Source organism: Geotrypetes seraphini, chromosome 5 (assembly GCF_902459505.1).
Source record: "Geotrypetes seraphini chromosome 5, aGeoSer1.1, whole genome shotgun sequence".
NCBI classification, from domain to species: Eukaryota; Metazoa; Chordata; class Amphibia; order Gymnophiona; family Dermophiidae; genus Geotrypetes; species Geotrypetes seraphini.
The window spans coordinates 69,275,338-69,300,164 of NC_047088.1; the positions used below are offsets into that span (position 1 = coordinate 69,275,338).

The window sequence follows — 24,827 nt, forward strand, 5'->3', positions numbered from 1 at the left end:
GTAGGTATTGTTAGTATGCCTGGGGGACTTCAAGTTGTCTCAGCGTCGAAGGAAATTGGGCCTCGTTTCCTAACATTAGAGGCTTGCTTTAATCCGGGTCTGCAACTGGTGAAAGGCCGGGCATTGCCCTCTCTGTTTACCTTCTGCAGGTGAGAAGGAGTGTTTTTCTTCTGCTCTGTTTAATATTTATTATTTTCGGCTATTAATTGAAGTTTTTTTCCCAAGCTTTGGATACTTTAGTGTTCCACAGTAGTCCTGTGTCAGCTCTGCCTGGGAAAAGCTTCAGACTCAGGGTTCTGAAATTTAGTTGGGCGAGTCACCCTTGCTGCAGGGCACCTATCTGATCAGCCTGCCCTAACACTTGAATTCACTCAGGGTTCGGCCTCTGGGAGTCTGCTTAACTGGTTTCGGTTGAAGTGTGTGAGCGCAGGCTGTTTTTAGGCCCATGCTGGTCAGGAAACCTTGCAGGTACCAGCTGCATCTCTGTGATGCTGACTGAGCATTGGGAAATGCCAGAGAAGCCCTTGTGAGGGCTATATCCTATGGCTCCCATTTTCCAGCAACTGTTTACTCCTCCTAAGGTGGATTATTTGGTGGCACAGGTTATAAGGGGTACTTTGCTTCCCAGTAAAGGCGATGTGGTCCTGAATGTTACTCAGGACCACAAACTGGATTTGATTCTCAAAGGTAATTTGAGGCCTTGGTTTTGGGTCTTAAGGCAATGGCAGCAGCTTCCTTTGTGGTTTGCACCTGCCATAAAATGCTATGCCAGGCTCTTGTACATTTCAGTGTAGTGCCTGCTTGAGAATCTGGTAAGGATCTACACCTTACTTAAATGCATATTGTTGGGAGAGGTGATAGAGAAGCTTTCAAAATTTTTAATCACTTGTATTGCTCCAGAAATGAATTATAAGAACAAATAGGGAAATTTTAATTATTTTTGTTTTAACTGTGAGCTGAATTATTTGGATTATTTTAGAAACATAGAAACATAGAAAGATGACGGCAGATAAGGGCCATAGCCCATCAAGTCTGCCCACACTATTTACCCACCCTCTTAAATCTACTGACCCCCTAAAGAATAATTGTAATTATACTGTCACTCTACTGACCCGCTCATTCAGTCCTAGTGACCCTATCCCTTGGCATGACCTCGTAGGGATCCCACATAGGTATCCCATTTGTTCTTGAAGTCTAAGATGCTGCGTACCTCGACCACCTGCACTGGAAGCTCGTGTCAGTCACTAAACCTTCCCATAAAGAACCAACCCAATGATTCAGCAACTCTGCCCTGCCAAACACCTGACTGTTCTCAAGCCCAAAGGAGCTAAAGTAAATGTACTCAAGACTTTTTATAATAATTAAATTCTTAGTAACAATGGCCCCCTTTTACAAAGCGCCAGTGAGTACCGCGCAGCAAATGATCCAACACCTATTCAGTCCCTATGGGTGTTGGAGTTCAAGTTCAATTTATTTGATATACCGCAAATATAAAACCAAGGTTAAAATCTCAGCAGTTTACAATAAAAAAAGGGGTGGGACATGAACGCAAACAAATAATAGTCCAACTGGACAAACATGACTTGAAACATTAGGAAAGGGAAGAAGAGCAAGTTACAATTGAGCAGTGGGAAAGGACGGGATAAGAGCATATAAGGAAAGGGTAAAAATATAACCATTTTTGATTGCTGCCTGTACCTCTTGATTTATAAGTGGAATGACAGAGAAAAGTAGTAGTTTGCCTGAAATTGTACCTTAAGTTTCAAGAGTGAGCTGTTAGAACAGAGATAGTGAAGTCGAAGAATCTGGAGAGTTATGAGCAGAATGCCAGAGAAAAGCAATATGCCTTTAGTTGCATTTTAAATGTTGAAAATGAACTTTCAGTGCGAAGATAGTAGGTAAAGAATTCTAGAGAGTGGGAGCCATGACAGAGAATGAGGAGTTCCTGTGAATGTCAAGAAATAATTGTCGAAATGAGGGAACAACTAATAACTGTTGTTGGGATGATTGAAGAGTTCTTTGCAGAGAGTATTGAACCAAGAGGCTAATAAGAAGGAAGGAAGACCACTTGATGATATTTGATGAGAAAGTATATTGTACTTGAAAAGGATGTGATATGAAATGGGAAGAATATGCTTAGCTTTTAAGAGTGGTGCAACATGGTTGAATTTGGAACGACAATAAAGCAATCTAACTGCAGTGTTTTGGACTAATTGTAACCTATGCAACTGATATTTCGGGAGACCAATGAGAATGGAGTTGCAATAATCAAGCTTGGGCATTACCCATGCTGTCGGGCATCATAAAAGAGACCCAAAACAATTTATTTCTGGAAATTCATTTCTAAGAGGAGAACATTGTTAGTAAATTTTACTTATTTATTGTAATTTACTGTATATATTTGCAGCAGCCATTTCGTTTAGCATTTCTGCACGGGGCAGGAGAGTAGGATGATCACTTCTACCCCAGTTCACAGCTGGACCACCAGGGCATGCAAAGTAGGCCTTTTCAGGTACAAGAGGGAGGTGGTGTGATGCGGAGCCTTCCGGGACAGGACATGGGAAAGGTTGCTCCTGTCCCAGCGGACATGAGAAAGGTTGCTCCTGACTATTAGGGCTCAAGGCAGACCCAGTGAAGATCTACAACAGGTTGGGGAGGGAGTGGGGGGAGGTGCCGAGTCAGCTGGGGCAGGACTCGGGAGGGATTGCTCCTGTCCTAGCTCACCACTGGACCACTAGGGCTCAAGGCAGGCTCGAATTGAACTCACAACCTCGGGGTGCTGAGGCAGCTCTGACCACTGGGCTACTCCTACCCTTTACCCCATGATGTTTGAGAGTATCAGATAAGAAATTGCAAATTTCCTTAGGGTAGTGAAAACAGAAAACATGTGCTGAAATGTCATCATCATCCATGTTCATATTAAAAACCCAAAATTACTGAGAGAATATCCCTGGGAAATGATTAAATTAAACAGCTCCTTTGAAACAGTGTGTACATTTAAGGTATACAAAATGTTTAGGTGGTTTGTTTACCTCCATACATTTTATTTCTCATTTTGGATTTTATTTTAACTGCTGCTTTCTGTTCTGTTTTTTTTTCCCCCCATTTACATTTAGTTTTTGAATGGTCACGTGTTTGTAAACATTTGTGTGGCGCAAGAAGAATCAAGATGACTTCCACAAGTAATGATTGCTTTTATACTCCTTCCTATGGCACTGGGACTGGCACTGCTTGTCTTGTTTATGTATCTTTCTCACTTCTCTGGGATTGGGATCTTGCTGCATGATGTGTTGGTTTGCTTTGTTCTGCTTTTGGTTTCTACATTTCTCATAGACAGTAATCTGCCAGAGTCAAGAAACCTTTTAGACAGCCATTACTTTGTTGTCAGAAAGTAAACTGAAAAATCTCAAAGTGCTTTTTAGTTTTACTCACTCGTCTTATGATGCAGAGTTCACCTTGGACAATTTTTCAAGTGGGATAATGCAATACAATCTTTATTTATATACCGCCAATACCTCCATGAAGTTCACAGCAGTTTACATAAATAAAAATATGTGGATCACTATGCAAAACTAAGAATCAAAGAAAATGAATTATAAAGATGCATGTACATACAAGTATGAGAAAATATTCAGAAAACTGAAATGGCTTTCAAAAATATTTAGGAGGAAGGAAACTCTTTCCTCTCTTGTTTCCATGTTCTGTCTAGACACTCTTCCCCTTCTCTTCCAGCACTTAATGCCACTTCCTTCTAGCTGCACTCTTCCCCCTTTCTTTCCTCATAGTATTCTCCTCCTCTTTTCTAACCTATTCCCCTGCATGCTCACACTTTTCCTCATCTCCAATCCCTCTCGTGATGCCCAGTGGCTGGTAATAGCTGTTTGGTCTGTGATCACGTGCTAATTATTCCAACGCTGTATACATACATTTTTTTTTGGGGGGGGGAGGGGGGTAATCGTATTCTTTTCATCCATTTGATTTGTCTATCTACCCAGGTCCCTGTTCTCTTCCCGGCTCTTCCACTTTCATTAGTAGCAGGTAGCATTCTTGTTCACAGGCCTAGTCATGCACAAGTTCTGCTGTGAGTGCATGCTATAAACTGAAAAGAGCTGATAATGTGCCTTTGTGACAATGTGAAAAGGAATGTAGTAAGGAGACAGAGGAAGCCTGGGAAACCAACAGAAGAGACAGTGTATAGTTTCCAAGGTGTCTATTACCACAGGAATTTGTAATGGCTTCTAAAAGGGAGATTGGGATATTCTACAACCAAATGACTTCATATGATACAATAAAAAAATTTGTATTAAGAGGATTTCTGTGGAATAATAAAGGGGAAAATTTTGGTTGTGTTGAAATGAACCTTTTACATGTATCTCTACCCCCACCTCTTTCTATTTGGAAAAGCTAAGTTTTAGTTAGGGCACTGGTCTTTGACCTAGGGTGCTGCCACGTGAGCAGACTGCAGGGCACAATGGCCCACTGGTCTGACCCAGCAGCGGCAATTCTTATGTTCTTAAGTATGTTTTCATTTTTAAAAGACATTCTGTCAATTTGATTGTCTACCACAAATCTGTAGCAACTTTGTGGGAGTATTAGGTCTGATTCTCAAAAAAGTTGCCAATAATTAGATGCCAGCAGGCACCTAGATCACACCTACCGGCACTTAACTTAAGTATTTTAATTGATTTTAAGTGGCATGATAATTGGTCATCCAATTAAAAAAAAAAGTAGGCGCTGCTAGGCGGCCTCCTGGAACGGCATCTAGTGACACCAAAGACCAGAAGTGGGCATGTTTAGGGGCGTGGCCAGACTACTTCAGCATCATTAGGCGCCACTGGCTGTGATTCTGCAAGGACTCTAGGTGCTGGAAACTAGGCCTCTAAAACCCTGGCCTACATTTCCGGTGCCTAGGGTCCTTGCTAGTTGTGATTCTGTAAGCGGCGCCGGTCTGTGACTGACACATGGCAGATGCTGCTTACAGAATCAGACTCGTGTATATTTTTGAACAGTGCTGCACACATCAAATCGAGGCTGAAAACTTGGCACACATGGGTTAGCAAAAATTAGAGCATTGTTTTTGAGCATTCTGTTTATAAATGCTTAGAATTATTTGTATTCCTGATCCAGATGTAATTTCTTTAACTGGAACTGCCAAGCTGCAAGTCACTTGCATTCAGTCAAAAGCTGAAGAGTAAATAACATAGTAACATAGTAGATGATTGCAGATAAAGACTCGAATGGTCCATCCAGTCTGCTCAACCTGATTCAATTTAAATTTTTTACATTTCTTCTTCTTAGCTATTTCTGGGCAAGAATTCAAAGTTCTACCTGGTACTGTGCTTGGGTTCCAACTGCTGAGATCTCCATCAAAACCTACTCCAGTCCATCTACATCCTTCCAGCCATTGAAGCCCTCTCCAGTCCATCCTCCTCCAAACGGCCATATACAGACACAGACCATGCAAGTCTGCCCAGTACTAGCCTTAGTTCAATATTTAGTATTATTTTCTGATTCTAGATCCTCTGTGTTCATCCCACGCTTCTTTGAACTCAGTCACCGTTTTCCTCTCCACCACATCTCTTGGGAGCGCATTCCAGGCATCCACCACTCTCTCTGTAAAGTAGAATTTCCTAACATTGCTCTTGAATCTAGCACCCCTCAACCTCAAATTATGTCCTCTGGTTTTACCATTTTCCTTTCTCTGGAAAGAATTTGTTCTACGTTAATACACTTCAAGTATTTGAACGTTTGAATCATATCTCCCCTGTCCCTCCTTTCCTCTAGTATATACATATTCGGGGCTTCCAGTCTCTCCTCATACATCTTCTGGTGCAAGCCTCCTATCATTTTAATCACCCTCTGGACCGCTTCAAGTCTTATTACGTCCTTCGCCAAAAACGGTCTCCAAAACTGAACACAATACTCCAAGTAGGGCCTCACCAATGACCTGTACAGGGGCATCAACACCTTCTTCCTTATTCTGGCTATACCTCTCTTTATACAGCCCAGCATCCTTCTGGCAGCAGCCACTGCCTTGTCACACTGTTTTTTCACCTTTAGATCTTGAGACACTATCACCCCAAGGCTCCTCTCCCCGTCCGTGCATATCAGCTTCTCACCTCCCAGCATATACGGTTCCTTCCGATTATTAATCCCCAAATGCATTACTCTGTATTTCTTTGCATTGAATTTTAGTTGCCAGGCATTAGACCATTCCTCTAACGTTTGCAGATCCTTTTTCATATTTTCCACTCCCTCTTTGGGAGTGACCTGTAGCTTGGCAGTTCCAGCTGCTTCAAACATTTTTTTTCCAAAACGCATTGTGTAATAGCTGTCATTGGACAGTTGATGCTCCTTATTCTCAGCAGATTGGGAGACTCCTGAAGAAGGTACTGTTGTAGTACTGAAACTCTTGCAGCGTTAAGTCTTTGCTTATATATGACTGAGTTTTTTTATTTATAACAAAAGATCCCACTTGGAAACATCTCACTTTTCTCACTCTTTTGTTCTTCAATTGTGCCGCTTTTTGTGTTGTTGTTTTAACATTTAGGCACAATCATTTAGACCAATAAAAAGCAGGCCTAAATATCTGCACATAAGTTGTGCACGGATTGGATATATTCTATAACAGTGTGCCTGACTTTTAGGAATGGTCACAAACCACCCATGCCTCTCCTCTGGCCATGCCTTCTTTCTAGATTTGCAAACTAGAATTTACACACACCACTTTATAGAATACGCTTAGAAAGTTGTGCGTGCAAGTTCTAAGTAGTGAAACAAATTGCGCACTCAAATTGGCAATGTGCAGACTTACACACGCAACTTTGGTCACACTATACAAAATCGGGCCTTATGTTCATTTTGGTTATTTGAATAAGATCCAGTGCTGCATTGGGCTGGGATTAAGGTTATTTTTTTTTCTGTATTATCTGAGAAAAGATGGGGAAAGGGCACTAATACGCTGTCCCTGAATGCCTTATCACCAGACATAGGCATTAGAATGGCATGGACCACTCGGGCTATTGCTCAATCAGTGTTTTCCTTATAGAGTATCAGCAACTAGAGAGCTGAAGAGGGAGGGGTCAGCAATTTTTGTTTGGCCCCTCTAGCCAAAATAGGCGTTCACTGCTCCTGTCTCCAGGATTCTTTATTAAGTTTCAAGTTTATTTAAAAAAAATTTAGACCGCTTATTCAAATTTCTAGGCGGTGTACAACAATAATAAAAAGAAATATCTTTAAAGGAACAAAACAGTTAGAGTTAAAATATTATACAAAACCATGTTGGGTTAGTAGACACGTACAAAAACATATATACGAACTGCACACAATTGGGAAAGAAGGATGGAACTACAATATTTGAGAAAAGGCACACTTAGGGAAGAAACAGGTAAGGTTAGAAGCTGTAGCTGATTTAGTCCTAAAAAGGACAGTTTTAGCCTAAAGCGTCTTCAAATAAGAATGTTTTTAGTTTTGCTTTGAATTGCTTTGTTGTGGATTCAATCCGTAAATGATTAGGCAGCGAATTCCACGGAGAGGGTGCAGTGACAACGAAGTTATTAAATCTCAACGTATTAATTAGTTTTAATGATGGTAAAACGAGAAGATTTTGTGATGTGGAACGAAGAGATTTAGTGGGATAATAGGGAATTAGGAGTCTATCAATAAACTCTGGTTGATTATTTGAGCGAGTTGTAAAAGTTAATAGCAGAATTTTGTAACTAATTCTATGTTCGACGGGCATCCAATGTGCATTGATTAAAAGAGGAGAAACATGGTCATATTTCTTTGCGCCATAAATGATCTTGATAGCAGTATTCTGTATTATCTGAAGGCGTCTTATTTCCTTTTTAGCAATGCCCTTATAGAGGGCATTACAATAATCTATACAAGAAATTACCAAAGAATGGATTAGTGTATTCAAAGATGGTGAGTGTAATAGTTTGGAAAGGGATCGTATCATTCTAAGACGGTGGAAACATTTCTGGACCACCGTGCTAATATGGTTGTGATAAGAGAATTTGCAGTCGAAGGTGACTGCTTGTAGCTTTAGAGTGGGTACGACTTTAATTGGGAGGGATTCAAATTTCAAGGGAGCCTGAAGAGTTGTTCCTTCTTTAAAGGGAAAAATCATTAGTTTAGATTTATTAATGTTGAGGAACAAGCTATTTGAATCTAACCACAATTTGATTTATGATGGCGAAAATTCCTTTTAAGTCCAACTGTTAATAGAAACATATTAATTACTTGCTTGTCTTTCTTTTTTCAGTTTTGCATTTGTTCATCCTCTGTTGTGTTAATTCTGTACTTCCATTTAAATTACCATATATCCATCTCTGTCACCATGAAGAAATAGTTTTCTCTTTTGCCAGTGACTCAATGCCCTTTGAACTACAGATCATGAACCCTTGTTCTAGAGCTTTCTTTCATAGGTACCTAGAAATCAAGGATTTGCACTTCTGATATATTTTGTAGAGCAGGGCTGGGTCTCGCAGCTTGATGCAGTTTCAAGATATTCATAATGAACAAGTATGAGAGAGCTTTAAATATGTTGAGATTCAGTATATGAAAATTCATTCATGCATTTTTATTGTACATATCCTAAAACCATAAGTAGTTCTGGGATCCCCAGAGCAGGTTTGGGGAACCCTGTCAGAGACCCCATTTTTTGGTTCTTGCTTATTTAAAAAAAAAAAAAAAAATATATATATATATATTTTGTTTGCATAACATAACATACATTTTTATTTATATACCACAAAAGCCTTTCGGTTCTATGCGGTTTACAAAAGAGATGGGCTGACCATTGTCAGTGAGCTAACAATAGTTTCATATCAGTATGCTGCTTTGAAGGGATTACAAGAATTTTGAGAACAGATGGGTTTTTAATAGCTTTCTAAAATGCATATATGATGTTAATAGTCTAACCATTTGGCCCAATTCAGGATCCCTGGAAGCAGCTTGTTACTTTTAAAGTATTTTTAAAATTTGCATATAGGAAAAAAAATATATCAAGAACATCTTGGGAAAAGAATGGTTCACTGGCAGATCAGTTCCGTGTAGAATCAAAATATATATCCAATTTAAGCTTTATGTACAATTAAATTATTGTAAGAATGAAAAATTTATAAATAAAATATTTAAAAAAAAAATATATATATATATATATCCAATGTCATTAGAAAAATATCAATGGAAAATTAGCCCTCAGTAAAAGAAGAGCCAAGAAACAAAGCTGGGATAGAAGAAGAAGGAAATATGACTAAAACAAACAAGGGAAAAGGTTTTACAAATACAGTACCTTAATACTCTCATAGCCATTATCAAGATTTAGGACTCCTTTTACGAAGGCGCGCTAGGGCCTTCTTGTGCAGAATAGCATGTGCTAAAATGCCCCGCGCACTAGCCGCTACCGCCTCTTGAGTAGGTGGTAGATTTTTGGCTAGCGCACCTTCGTAAAAGGAGCCCTTAGTCAATGCTGAATTTCATTCACTATGCACTGTTTAAAATGAGATGTAGTTGTAAAGGTTAAAAAAAAAGCATACATACATATTATTCTATAAACAAACTAAACATTTACAGGGAATCTTATCACAAAGAGGTTTCCCCTGAAAGAGTTTTGTGGAGAGCTAGAAACTGCTTCTGTGTCTCATTCTAATTTACAGACATTTGGGAAAAACAGAGACTTTGTACCAAGGAAGAAAATGGAGAAGTGGAAAATAACAAAATATGTAATTCAAACACAAAAAATTCCAACTAAAGGCAAATCGGCCCTAATGTGTCATGTAAACATACAGTTTCTAATTATCTATTTTCTTTATAAATAATGCATTGTGAACCTAAAAAGAACACACCAAAATGTTTTTGTCGTATCTTCCACAGAACTCGGTCAATTCTTATGAAATTTAGTGTGTCGTATCCTGAGGGAAGTTGATATAAAATGATGTACTGTATATATTTCCCACTGTATTGAAGCACTAATTTTTGAAAATGATGTGTGAACTGAATAAAAGCACATAAAGTTTTATGGCGTATCTTGCACAAAATTCTAAAGTCATACAGTAATGTTAAATTAATCAAATGTTCAAAGTGTACTCCCTTTGCACAAAGGCACACCCTCAGCCTTGGTCGGTGTGTTTGAGGCTTTGCCTCCTGGCTCAGTCCAATATTGTGTACAACATCAATGTGCTGTTGTGTGCTCTTCGAATGAGGTCATCCGCTGCCTGGTTTACAATCCACAGTGCGTAGCAGTGTGTATTTGTTCCAACCCTTATATGAGAACTCTTTCAACAATCTTTTACTGCTTTAACTTTTTAGCAGACCAAGTTCTTTATCAGAATTCAGTCTTCTGCAATGAAAACTGTTTTGATAGACTTTACAAATTATTATCTGCTTCTGCGTGTATCCCATAGAAACTGCATTTTCACAAAGTAGTGCTGTGATACAGTAGGAAATATTTGCATCATTTTACTGTAGCTTCCCTCAAGATACAACATACTAAATTTCATAAGAATTGGCTGAGTTCTATGGAAGATACGACAAAAATTGGTGTTTTTTTGGTTCACAGTGTAGATATGCTTACTGTTGTATGTTTACATGAGAACGGACACAGGGGAAAATGCCATCTCACGACAGTCAAAGATAAAACAGTGAAAGCGACATGTATGTTCTAGGACTTTATTTACTTGAAGACTCAACATGTACATGTTTTGGCCTATGCGGCCTGTATCAGGAGTCTTAACCGAACATTAGATGTTGTTCAGTAATGCCTCTATCGTCTTGTAGAAGTGAACACACTCAGCACAACGTTGTTTTAATGAACCCTACCAAGTCTTAAATGCAATAACAAAATTTCAAGTCATAAAGGGCAAAAATTTTGGAGAAAAGCAAGTGGGGGAAATTTTTGGCACCACCAAATAAAGCATTTGAGTGAACTGTGCTTTCAGAGACTGAACGTGCTCTGCTCATGTCTGAAGCGAGTGTCGTCCCTGGTACTTTAAGTAGAATAGAAGAGGCAGTGTTTTGGTCTGAGGAGATGCTAGGAAAGCATTTCTGATCTGACTTGTTTGTCTTGTTTTGTGGACTGAAGAACAAAAGATGTCTAAGAACAAGGATGATGCCCCTCATGAGCTGGAGAGTCAGTTTGTGCTGCGCTTGCCACCGGTAAGAGATCTTTGCTCACTATTCTGCACTCTGAGATGCTTACAAAGGATTGCTCTGTATCAATAGTCAGAATGGCTTGAAGACTAGTGTTCAGAGGGAAAACAGGTTGAGAGGCTTACACATGAGATCTGTGCATGAAAAAGTAACTGCATTTTTATGCAATGTTTTGCATTCCCATTAATTCCATCTCACACAAGATCCCCAGCTGAAAGTGCTGTATGAAAATCTTCAGTGGGGCCAGATCTTCCTATGTTACCGCTATAAGCTGTGCACACCAGCAGTCAACAAACCGGAAAAATAGGATAGGATTATACAAATAAATATTGCCTATATAAACTATCCAGAGCCTGGGGAAGTTCCAGTAGTCTGTTCATAGGTCCTGACAGAAGTTCAGTTAATTGCTGCTCTGTTGTAGCCAGAAGCTAGTAGAATATTTAGAGCTATTTATCTTTAGAGTTGATACTGAAGAACCAAAAATAGCTCAAGGTGGTGATTTATTGGTCAATTGCAATAAAATATATTTCATGCAGCTTTTTTGCATTAACAGGCAAAAGTCTATCATATCTCGGTGGTTAAGTAAGGACTGAGTTATAACCAAGCTTATGAGTAGCATGGATTGGTTGGGTGATCCCAGCATGAGTGATTGATTCATTGCATATTTTGAGAGGTCAGAGTCTGCTAAACTGGATGGATGATGGAATGCATTGATGTGTTGCTTGATTTTCAGACTTTATTCTTTTCTCTTAAGGAGTATGCTTCCACAGTGAGAAGAGCAGTGCAGTCTGGGAATGTCAATCTAAAGGACCGGCTCACCATTGAGTTACATCGTGAGTAAATTAAACATGCTATGATTATATCTCTCTGAGCACCCTGTGATATTCTCTCTTGGAGCGCTTTATGTGACATATTTTGTATATCTTCAGGTTATGAATAATAACAGAATCCCATGCTTCAGCTCAGTGCCCATCAGTAAAGTGTTTGAGTAGAGTGATAGATACACAGCTTCAGTTTAGGGGCTGTATTCTTTGGTATGGTTCTAATTTAAAAGCTGCTTTATCTTCTTTTTAAATGATAGCACCAGCAGCATGGTCCCATCCTGATTAAGGTGGAGTCCATCTTTTTGGAATAGGCTCCCCTTTACCCAGAATGTTGCCCAGTTCTAACAAATCTAAATCCATCATCCTTGCATTATTGTCTCATTCACACATTAAGACTCCAGAACTCTGCTTGCTCTTATTCCCTCTTTGACTCACAGGTCCCATTTCTGAAAATGCTACCCTGGAGATTCTGGATTTCAACTGTCTAAGAATCTACATTTGACTTCCAGAACTTCCCTCCCACATTTTATGTGCTTTAAGATTGTAGGAACTGGGGAAGAGGTGGACATAAAAAAGGTAATGCCTAGCGCAGTGATTAGTCATTGAGGGCAGTATAATTGGAAGACCTGGAAGCTTGAAGTGTTTCAGTAGCTGCTTACCAAGATATTACTACTACTACTACTACAGGAGGGAATGAAAAACAGAAAAGGAAGAGAGTTTTAGTTTATTTTGCTAAAAGCAGGAAGGAAAAGAGCGAGCGAGCAGGAGAACAGACAGGAGAAAGAAAGGGTATATACAGAGGACGTAGCTAGTACATACTCAAAAAGATCACTTCAGGTTTTTCTGAACTCTGAGAGCGCAAATCTGACCATAGCGCAGTTGGATGATGTCACCAGTGTGTGATTGATTCTTCCTGCTTATCCATGGAAAAAGTTAACCTTTACAGACTTTCAGGGGGACAGCTGTATTAACCTAGAGAAGCAAAAGTCATGATACTAATGGCATCTTATAAACAAAACAGTTTATTGAGGCGTGAATCATATTCCTCAAAAGTCATGATACTAATGGCATCTTACTAACAAACCAGTTTATTGATGTGTGAATCATATTCCTACAGAGGAGCTTCAAAGGGACACTCATTGAAGTGTGACATCAGATAAAAACTATTTGAAACATCAAAAATCTTAACACCATCATCCTCATCCTGCCTAGGGACATGGTTTCATGGCCCACTTAATTAACTATTCTCAGATAATCCTGTTTCTCATTTCTCTCTGCCACCAAAGTTAATCAGCTATATTTGGCTATTTAACACTTCTTTTCCATACCCTGGCCTGCACGTCTCCATGCGCTCCATATTAGTGCAGTCTGATTTACCGATTCACTAAAAAAAAAAAAAAAAAATCAGACTCATTAGTGAGTCCTTCAGTCTCCTGAAATGTCTAGATCTTGTTTGGGTCTCCTAAAGCAGCAATGGCAGAGGCCAGCGGGCAGAGACAGGTGGAGAACAGGCTGCTCCTGGCCTGCTCCACTGATGACTTGGCAGAGGGAAGGCCTGGAAGGCAAGCCACAAGCAGCCTGTTCACCGCCTGTCTCTGCCCACCCACCGGTCTCCGTGACCCTGCGTCTGCTTTAGGAGGCTTGAAAGATGTGGCAGAGGGAAGGCCTGGCAGGCAGGCCACAAGCAGCTTGTTCACCGCCTGTCTCTGCCCACCCACCGGTCTCCGCGACCCTGCATCTGCTTTAGGAGGCTTGAAAGCTGAGGTCTCATGGGGGGAAGGGGGGTTGGGGGAGTTGATCGGGAAGTGCTGCACAGGGGGATGGGAGGGAAGGGAAGGGAAGGGTAGAAAGCTGATACACAAGAGGATGGGAGGGAGGGATGGAAAAGCTGCTTTACAGGGGGATAGGGATAAATAGAAAGCTGCTGCACATGGGGGGGAGAGGAGAAAGAAATAATTTTTGGACATTGGGTGGAGGAGATGAAGGAAGAGATGCAACAAATAGGTAGAATGGGGTGAGAGGGAGAAATCCTGTATATGGTAGAGGGGAGGGAGACGTGTGGAGAAAAGAGAGGGAGAAATATTGGACATAGGGTGGAGGGCAGAGAGAGATGGTACATGGGGAGAGAGAAAGAAATGTTTCACATGATAATGGGAGTGGGAGGAAGGGAGAGATGCTGCATGGAGGGGAATAGAGAAGTTTGACCCAGGGCACATGGCAGAGAGAGATGGTAGACAGTGGGAAAGAAACAGAAATGTTGAATATGGCAGTGGAAGGGAAGGTACTGAGATGGAAAATGAATGGTGAGCATGGAGAAAGAAGAAAACATCAAATGGACAGGAGACCCTGGTGAGCGAGTTAACAGAAGCCAAACAGAAACCAGAGCCTGGGTCCAACATGATTTTTTTTTTTTTTTTTGTAAATAATTTTTATTCTTTTTTAAATTCTTACATCAAGTGAAATACATGTATTACATTCAATTATGAAGAAACACTTGAAATTATCAATAAATGTTCTTACATTGTAAATTAAAGAAACCCTTTATCAAAATTTTATATCATATTATTATTACAATATTTTTCCCTTCCCTACCCCCTCTATATGTTCTATACATGTGTTATGATATCTGATCAGTAGAATAATTTGTCAATGGTCCCCATATTTTATTAAATTTTTTAATATAACCTTGTTGTAATGCCATTACTTTTTCCATTTTATATATATGACAAATTGAATTCCACCAGAAAGTGTAATTTAATTTAGTGTAATCTTTCCAATTCTGAGTAATTTGCTGAATGGCGACCCCTGTTAGAATTAATAAAAGTTTATTATTGTTAGCTGATATCGGACTCTGTGTTCTCATTGTTGTTCCAAATAATATTGTATCATATGATAGTCCAACATGATTTTCTAATAATTTATTAATTTGGGGCCAAATTAATTTCCAAAAGGAATTAATACAGGGACAAAAGAATAATAAATGATCTAATGTCCCCACTTCTATCTTACAATGCCAGCATCTATTAGATCTACTACTATCTAATTTCTGTAATCTTGTAGGGGTCCATAAAACTCTATGTAATAAAAACATCCATGTTTGACTCATAGATGCTGACCTTGTAGTATGTATTCTCCAGGACCAAAATTTTTGCCATTGAGATGCAGAAATTGTCTGTCCTATCTCAATACTCCAAATGTCCCTAAGTCCTGTTCTCTTTTTTTTGTTTGAAAATTCATATATAATCTTATACCATTTTGCAGCTTGGTGTCCTAGAAAATCTGCTTGAAAACAAAGGATTGGCAAACTATATTGATTATTAAGATTCTTCCATTCAGGGAACCCTTCCTGAATAGCCTGCTTCAATTGCATCCATTTAAAATATTGTGTTTTTTCTAATCCAAATTTTTGTTGCAATTGTGAAAAACTAAGCAGTGATCCATTTATTATTACATCTTTTAAAATACGTATACCTGCTATTATCCATTGTTTCCATACTATTTTAAATCCACCAATTTTGATCCTGGAGTTTACCCAAATAGATTGATTTAAAGATTTAGCCAATGGATTTGTTTATAAATTGCTTATAAATCTTAATGTTTTCCATGTATCTATTAGAATTCTATGATCTTTATAACTCCTGGGCATTGTTATACTAATGAAATGTTCTGGATGTAAAGGGAACATGAGGCGCCATTCTAAATATAACCAATCAGGTACATTTTCCATGAGATCTGGGAGGATCCAATACATACCCTGTCTTAAAATATAGGCTTGATGGTACCTATAGAAATTTGGAAAATTTACCCCTCCCTCCTTAATTGTTTTTTGTAATGATGCTAAAGCGATTCTGGGTCTTTTCCCAAACCAAACAAATTTTGTTAGTATACTGTTTAACTTTTTATAAAATGACCCCTGAAAAAATATTGGGATCATACTCATTTGATAACAAACCACAGGTAAAATCATCATTTTAATTGTTTGAACTCTTCCCCACCAAGAAAGATGTAAAGGATTCCATTGCTCGCACATTTCTGTTATTTTCTTTAATAAAAGTTTTTCATTCTCTTTTACTGTGTCATCAATTGTATTTTTTATAAGAATACCTAAATATTTTAGTCCTTCCTCTTTCCATTTAAATGAATATGAATCAAATAATCCTTTGGTACAATGGATATTAATTGGAAGAACTTCAGTTTTTTCCCAATTGATTTTATATCCAGAAAACTTTCCAAACTTTTCTATTAAGTTAAGTAGATCTGGAATGGTGTCTTCTGGTTCTCTTAAATATAATAAAATATCATCTGCATACGCAGATAATTTAAATTCCCAATTAGAAAATGTGATTCCCTTTATTCCCTTAGTTTGATTTATTGCAATTAATAAGGGTTCCAGAACGATATCAAAAAGTAAGGGAGATAAAGGACAACCTTGTCTAACTCCCCTTAGCAAGTTAAATTTATCAGATAAGTTATTGTTTATATTTAATCTTGCTCCAGGGGAGCTATATAATGTTTGAATCATTTTAATAAAACCAGGTCCTACACCAAACCATTCTAGAGCTTGATACATAAACTTCCATTCTACTCTATCAAATGCTTTTTCTGCATCTAATGATATTAGAAAAGCTGGATCATTCAAATTTTTTGCTAAATTTAAAGAATGAAATGCTAATCTAGTGTTATGTGAAGAGTGTCTTTTAGCAACAAATCCTGTTTGATGTACATCAATGATAAAAGGAAGAGCTTTTGCTAGCCTTATAGCTAGCACTTTAGCAATTAATTTAGCATCTACATTCATCAAAGATATAGGCCTATAGTTTGTTATCAATGTCGGATCCCTGTTTGGTTTTGGCAAGACAATTATAACAGAATCAGCCATAGTTCCTGATATATTTCCATTATTCATTTGATATTGGTATAAATTTAATAGATAAGGTAATAAAGTATTTTGAAATGTTTTATAATATTCAACAGTATATCCATCTCCACCTGGAGCGGATCCAACTCTAAGAGCCTTCAATGCTGATTCTATTTCTTTTAAAGATATATGTTCTTCTAAGCTTCTTTTTATATGATCCGGAACATTTGGTCCAATAAATGAATTTAAAAACTCTAAACCATCTTGTTCTTTATTTTCATAAGTATTAGAAGTATATAAATCCTTATAAAAATCAAGAAATTGTTTTATAATTTCTTCAATGTTGGTGTGTGTATTGCCCTGCTTATCTTTAATTGCAATTATTTTAGTTTTTCTTTTTTTTGCTTTAATAAAATTTGCTAACAATCTTCCAGCCTTATTTGAATTTCCATAATACTGTACTTGTCTATAGAACATATCTTTTCTTACAAATTGAGAAGAAATCTCATTATATTTAACTTTTGTTTTTAATAATTTCTGTAATGTATCATGTTCCCATTTTATAATTAATTTATGTTCTAGTAATTTAATTTCTTGCTCCAATTCTATAAATTGTTTTTTAAGTTGTTTTTTCTTATATGCGGAATATGATATAATATTTCCTCTCATTGTTGCTTTATAAGCATCCCATAAAATTTCAATATTTATGTTGTCTGAATTATTAATTTGAAAAAATTCATCCATTTTTACTTTAATATCTTCTATAAAGTTCATGTCTGCAAGCAAAGCATTATCAAATCTCCAAATTGGTTTAGAAAAAACTGATATATCATCCTGCAGATCAACCCACACACCAGCATGATCTGAAATAATTATAGGATCAATAATTGCTTTTATCACTCTTTGTGCAATATTATTAGAAACAAATATATAATCAATTCTTGAAAAGGATTTATGGACCTGAGAACAAAAAGAATATTCCTGATCATTAAAATGAAGGATACGCCATATATCAACTAAATCACAAGATTGTATCAAATTGTCTAATCCTAATGATTTCATAATTTTACTTGGTTTTTTATCCAAAATAGGATCCATTACAGCATTGAAATCTCCAGCTACTATTAAATTAGAAGCAGCCAGTGGTAGTAATATCTGTTGAATATTTTTGAAAAACTCCATTTGATTTGAATTAGGAGCATATAAATTAAATAAATCCAGGGTTGTATTTCTCAGATTCATTTTAATATGTACCCATCTTCCTAGTGGATCAAATTTTATTAATTTGAAATCTGCTATGAATTTCTTATTTATGAGAATAGCTACTCCCGCTTTTTTACCAATAGCAGGTGCAAAAAAACATTTGGACACCCAACCCCCTATTAGTTTATTAGATTCAAGTCCTGTCAGATGGGTCTCTTGTATGAAATATATGTCAGCGTTTTGCTTATTCAGTATTCTCTTTCTTTTGATTGGATGGTTAAGACCATTGACATTAAGAGAATAAATTTTAAGAGCCATCTAAATTAATAAGTAATGTTTGAATTAGAACTCTATAATAAAAGTTTAGATCAGACATCCACACATGTTTAATATTTATTCCTTTTCTTATTATCAATTCCTTACTTATATCTAATTCCATTCCCCTTTTCCCATCCCCCTCCCATCCCTCCCCAATTAACAAAAGTTGTGTACACTTGGCCTCACGCATATCAAGATCAGCAATAACACACTCCAAGAAGACCTTAAAACTTTCAATATTCAATTTAAGTCATCTGAATATTAAAATTATATTAAAATGTAAGTAATAATTCATATATTTTAGTAATCATGAATTAACTAAATAAATTTCATATATATTTCTTAATATATCAAAATTTTTATATTCAATATTATTAAATCTTTAATATCTTTTTATTATTATATATATATTTCTTTTTTTTTTTTTTTCTCCTGTTAAATATAAATTGTTTATTGTAAAAACAAATAAATATATATTGTTTATCTTTACTTGCAGCTTTGTCTCTGGTTTTACAGCCTTTTTAATGTGTTTCTTTGCATCCAGTAGTGCAAGCCGATGGTTAGAGTCCAAGCAAAGATCTTTGATTTATGCCTCAATTGAATCTGCGACCAAAATTAGCTGCTTGGTTTTGGCAGAAACTGAAAGCATTAATGAAATCACAGACAGATATTGTTTATCTTTACTTATATTCTAAAACTTTAAAACGTTTCCCCCTTTTTTTTTTTTTTCCCTGTTTTTTTTTTTTTTCATCTTTTACTTTATCATCGTGATATTATTAATATGGGAGTATAATGTTATGTGAAAAGTGATTCCACGAGCAAAGATTCCTCCCCCCTACGAGAGATCACCACGAAACCACACACCAGCTATTATGTATTTTTCTCTTTTTGTCTATCTCTCTTCCTCTCTCTTCTCTTTTTCCTTTTCTTTTCTTTACTGTCCTTATCTTCTTTCTTCTTTTTTTCCCTTGAAGGAGAACAGTTTAAATAGGTCTTTACAAGTTTCCCTTTTCTTGTAGTTCAAGTTCTAATATCCTTTTCCTTCTTTTTCTTCTTGTATTTTATGGAGTAAGTTCATATTATGTTCCGGTGTATGTAGAAAAAATCCATTTCCTGTTTCCTTTTCGCACAGACTTTCGGGATTCTGAGTTTTTAAGTTTTAAAACTTTTGAGAGAGAGTAGAGGGAAAACAAATCCAACAAACCTTTTCTTATTTGCGGTGTGTAATTCCGCAGCAACCCCCCCCAGAAGAGAGAAATCCCACACGAAGAACCACTCCCCTCATTAATTTTTTTTTTTTTTTCCCCATATTTCATCATTCTATTTTATCAGAAATCAATTTACAGAATAGTCTTTTAAATATAATTAAATATTTTTTATATTAAATCGTTCAATTTCCTGTCTATTTTCTTTCTTTTCATATCATATATTATAACATCTATTTTGTTAACTCTCTATTATATAAATTGTATTTAAGCCTTTTAATAAATTTCATTTGCATTTTAGAATGTTTATTACATTCTAGTTCTACTGTAAGAGAGACGTTAGAAAAGAATACATTTGAAGCTAATCTAAGCATTCTAAATCGTTGTATTTTAAAACACAGAAATCTTTTCCTTTAAAATAAAATAAAATAAAATCATTCATTTTTTTTTTTTTTTTTGCTATATAATCAATATATGCTATATAATCAATATATGTTAATATAATTCAATTTTCATCATTTCTAATCAATATATTTAAAGACATATTAATCAAATTAGGATGACATAGGCACTTCTTGAGTTTGAATAAATCTTTCTAGTGTCTCTGCATCATCAAATGTTAAAGTTTTGTTTCCGATGGTAACCTTCATGTTTGCAGGATACATTAAACCAAATTTTGCTCCCAATTCTCTTAGCTTTGGTATCAATTCCAACAGCTTTTTTCTTTTTATTGCTGTGTTTTTAGCGAAGTCAGGAACAAAATGGATGTAAACATCTTGATATTTAAGTCCTTTATTTTGTTTTGCTAGCTGAAGTATTTCTAAGACCTGTTGGTGGCGCAATAGTTTGAATATAAATGGCCTTGGCAGATGTTGATTTTCTCCTTTTTTCATAGGCACTCTATGTGCCCTTTCTACCTCTATGGGATAGTTTGTTTTTATCGGAAGTAGTTTGGGAAGCAGATTTTCAATAAAGGCTACCGGATTTCCCTTCTCTGCTCCTTCTGGTAATCCAATCAAACGGACATTACTTCTTCTTTCTCGGTTCGAATAATCTTCAATTTCTTTAGTAAGTAGATCTATTTTTTTCCTATCTGCTCGACTGCAGCATGCTTCTTCTTCTACAATCATCATTCTTTCTTCTAGGTTATTAGATTTTAATTCCAGGAGATCCATTTTTTTGTTTAATGTGGAAACTTCCTCCAATATATTCGTTACTTTTTTAGTTAAAATTGATAACATTTCTTTTATTTCTTTCAGTTCTTTTATTACTTCTACATCTGCCATCTTTAAGCCTGACTCCTGTTCCGGTTTTGCTCTCTTACTGCTTCCAGACATCGCAAAGTCATTCTTGTTTTGTTTTCCTGTTGCCATCCTTTTATCTTATCTTCTTTATTTAGTCTAAGCACTTTTTTTTTTATCCAATTTTAAATCTTTTTGACTTTTTCCGGACTTTCAAGGTCTTTTCTCTGGAGCTCACTTATTAGCCGACCTTCCTCATGCGCGTCCAAGCCACGCCCCGGGTCCAACATGATTTGAATAATAAAATGACCAGACAACAAAAGGTAGAAAAATAATTTATTTTTTGTTTTGTGATTACAATATGTCAGATTTGAAATGTGTATCCTGCCAGAGCTGGTGTTAGACAGCAAGCTTGAGCTAGAACCTAACAAAAAGAGGAAAAGTCTTTTTTGTTTTGTTTACACCACAGCACTGGTATGGGGGTAGAGAGGGCAAAGGCGACTGGGGTGGGTAAAGAGGCTACAAAAATAAACCTGCCAGGCCATTTAAAAAGAATGCCCGATTGGGTGGAAAAAGTGAATTGAATCAAAAAATCAATTCAATAGGCCAAATTGAATCAAAAATTTTTTCCCTGAGTTGGGCAGCGCTACTCCATACTTTGTTTCTTCTTCTCCCTCCTCTCCAATCTTAATATATATTTACCCACTTCCTGAGCTATGCTTCATGTGTCTTACAAAGTAAATGCTTGTCCTGAAAAGCTCATGCCTTGGTAGTTTGGTTAGTCTATAAGGTGCCACCAGCTTATGACATTTTTGCTGGCCTACATATAATATATGTTTCATCAGGTCTGGTTACATTTTTTTTGTTAATTGGTTTAGTTTTTTAAGAAGGCAGGGTGAATAACTTAGTCCTGGCGATCTGTGCAAGAAGAGGGAGAAGACAGTTTTCTTTTATTTGGGAAAGAGCAGGACTTTCTTCTTTATAAGCTACTAGCTGATGCCCCGGCGTTGCACGGGTATTTAATTATAGGAATAACACTGTAAATGGATTCAAATAAAGATACTTTATAGTGGTGAATGAAATTATATTTTTACAGCTTTATAAAAAGTACAATATTCAAATAATAATGTGAAATATTTGACAAAATGAATACAATACAACTAACACAAAACTTGATTATAAACAACATTTTTAGTTTCACCTCCAGGAGCAAGAATATATAAATTCTTGGGTGAACCCACTCTTGAGCAAGCAACATAGAGTTGACCATGGGAAAAACAGGGGGATCTTAAATCCACTCCACAGTATGTAATAGTCTGTCCCTGTGATTTGTTGATTGTGATAGAGAATGCAAGTATCACTGGAATTTGCAATCTCTTAAACTGAAAAGGAAGATGTGTTGCAAGTTTCGTTCAAATCGGGTAAGCCGTTTTTGCGTTGGCAGCTTTTTACAATTTTTCCATTGACATGAATGGGTGAAATCTGATTTTCTGTTTGTAGCTCCACCCACGTGTGCAGGTGGGCCGCGAGACCCCCAGAACATATCACCCCAGGTAGTGAGGGATCTGCATACCAAGTTTCGTTCAAATCGGTCAAGCCGTTTTTGAATTACTGTGAGAATGGCAGCTTTTTACATTTTTTCCATTGACATGAATGGGTGAAATCTGATTTTCTGTTTGTAGCTCCGCCCACGTGTGCAGGTGGACCGTGAGACCCCCAGAACATATCACCCCAGGTAGTGAGGGATCTGCATACCAAGTTTCGTTCAAATCGGTCCCACAGCTTTTTACATTTTTCCCATTGACTTGAATGGGTGAAATCAGATTTTCTGTTTGTAGCTCCGCCCATGTGTGCAGGTGGGCCGTGAGACCCCCAGAACATATCACCCCAGGTAGTGAGGGATCTGCATATCAAGTTTCGTTCAAATCGGTCCCACAGCTTTTTATATTTTTTCCATTGACATGAATGGGTGAAATCTGATTTTCTGTTTGTAGCTCCGCCCACGTGTGCAGGTGGGCCGCGAGACCCACAGAACATATCACCCCAGGTAGTGAGGGATCAGCATAGCAAGTTTCGTTCAAATCGGGCAAGCCGTTTTTGCGTTGGCAGCTTTTTACATTTTTTCCATTGACATGAATGGGTGAAATCTGATTTTCTGTTTGTAGCTCTGCCCACGTGTGCAGGTGGGCCGCGAGACCCCCCAGAACATATCATCCCAGGTAGTGAGGGATCTGCATACCAAATTTCGTTCAAATCGGTCAAGCCGTTTTTGCGTGATCGCGGCACATACACACATACACACACACATACACACATACATACCTCCGATTTTATATATATATATATATATATATATATATATTTATTGCCAGTGTCTGCTTGGAGTGAGAAGGATGAGAGCTCCTCATTCATACATTAGTCTTCCAAACAAAAGAGCAGTACCTAGAAAATAATTTCCATAGTGTAGAAAAGCTTCTAGTGTTCTGGAAACATTATTACAAATATAGCGGATTTCCTAAAATACAGAATGCCTGGATATCCTTAAGCCAGTGCATTAAAGTAATTAGTCTCCTAATTATAGAAATTTTAAATGCTGTTCCTTAAAGATGTCTTTGCTGTATGTCCTAGGATATTAATGAGTTTCTTGTGTTTTTGTTCAGCGGATGGGCGTCATGGGATTGTCCGTGTGGACCGTGTTCCTTTAGCTGCAAAACTGGTTGATTTGCCCTGCATTATTGAATGCTTGAAAACCATCGATAAGAAAACTTTCTACAAGACTGCAGATATTTGTCAAGTATGCCCTGCTTCCTCTGCGTTCCTTTAGCCATTGTCAGTTCATCGTCAGTACTTCTCTCTTCCCCATATACCTTTCCTTAAAGAGGCTAGAAGAGCAAACACAGCATCCATAGGTCAGGAAATGTTTATTCGTGCAATTGCAATGTGTTTGATTCATTATTATAGCATTGAGGTTTGTTTATTACTTATAATAATATACTCCAACTTTGGTTTCAAACATTCTTTAATCCGGTCAGCCACAATGAAATAGATAATGGTCCTGTTGCTTTAGAAGCATCCCAGTAGTGAATTGTATGTTAGTATAAGGGCATGTGACTGAAGTGGGGATGAAAAAAGGAACTATGTGGTTGCTACTGTTGGATGAGGATGAGATAACAGTATTCTCCATGGATGGCAAATTTTGCCATCCTCTGTTCTCTTGTTTGAATGGCTTGTCACATTGTGTTTGAGAAGATTGGGTAATATGTTCTGTGGATCAGAATATTTGTGCTGCCACCTCTTTCCCTTTCTGAAATGATGTGCTCCCCTGTGTTTTGGAGTTAGATGCTGGTGTGCACTGTAGATGGGGACCTCTATCCACCTGTAGAGGAGCCAGTTGGAACCACTGACCCAAAGAGTAGCAAGAAAAAGGATAAAGACCGAGAGAAGAAATTCATCTGGAATCATGGCAGTGAGTTCGGGGGTTTTCATTTACAGACTGTAAAGTGACAGGACTTTCTGTATGTAACAAAATTTACATTTCTGTATGTAACAAAATTTACATTTGCAGGGAGGAGGTAACCAGCCTTTTTAGTTTTAAATAAATGAATGGGCAACCAGCAGATGAGATTTTTTTTTTTTTTTTTAATCATTCTTTATTGATATTATCAAAAAGATATACACTTTACAGGAATCAACTTTTTCCAACAGATTACTACAGGAATCGACTTTTCCCAACAGATTAAAAAACATAATCTCTAACAAGCTACTCTCTAAACAGAACCCATCCCCTCCACCTCTCCCTCCCCCGTATTACCCACTGTTTCATTTGTTATCTATTGCAGCTCAGTACATAAGATTGTCTACTTTCATAAAAGAGTTATAAATGTTTTTTGGTTACAAGGAACTGATACACTTCTAAGTTGGGACCATGTCAATACTAAGTATGATCTTGCCAAGTAATATATATGTCCCATATCTTATGGTAAGTCTTTAGAGTATGATGTCTCAGAGCTGTTAACTTAGACAT

At 37.1% G+C, this 24,827-nt stretch overlaps 1 protein-coding gene across 6 annotated transcripts in view; it reads left to right on the forward strand.

Annotated features, from left to right (window-relative positions):
* Window positions 1–24,827, forward strand: part of TAF7L (TATA-box binding protein associated factor 7 like) — a 64,048-nt gene that overhangs the window by 517 nt on the left and 38,704 nt on the right. For 5 of the 6 annotated variants that reach the window (XM_033946667.1, XM_033946666.1, XM_033946665.1 and 2 more), the window contains exons 2-6: window positions 3,117–3,182; window positions 11,087–11,160; window positions 11,909–11,987; window positions 23,464–23,597; window positions 24,143–24,269. In XM_033946667.1, coding sequence (XP_033802558.1) covers window positions 3,170–3,182; window positions 11,087–11,160; window positions 11,909–11,987; window positions 23,464–23,597; window positions 24,143–24,269 — 427 coding nt within the window. In that variant the 5' untranslated portion in view covers window positions 3,117–3,169. Of the gene's footprint in view, window positions 1–7; window positions 150–3,116; window positions 3,183–11,086; window positions 11,161–11,908; window positions 11,988–23,463; window positions 23,598–24,142; window positions 24,270–24,827 lie in introns of those variants that run through there. The other variant, XM_033946668.1, reaches the window with a different exon arrangement.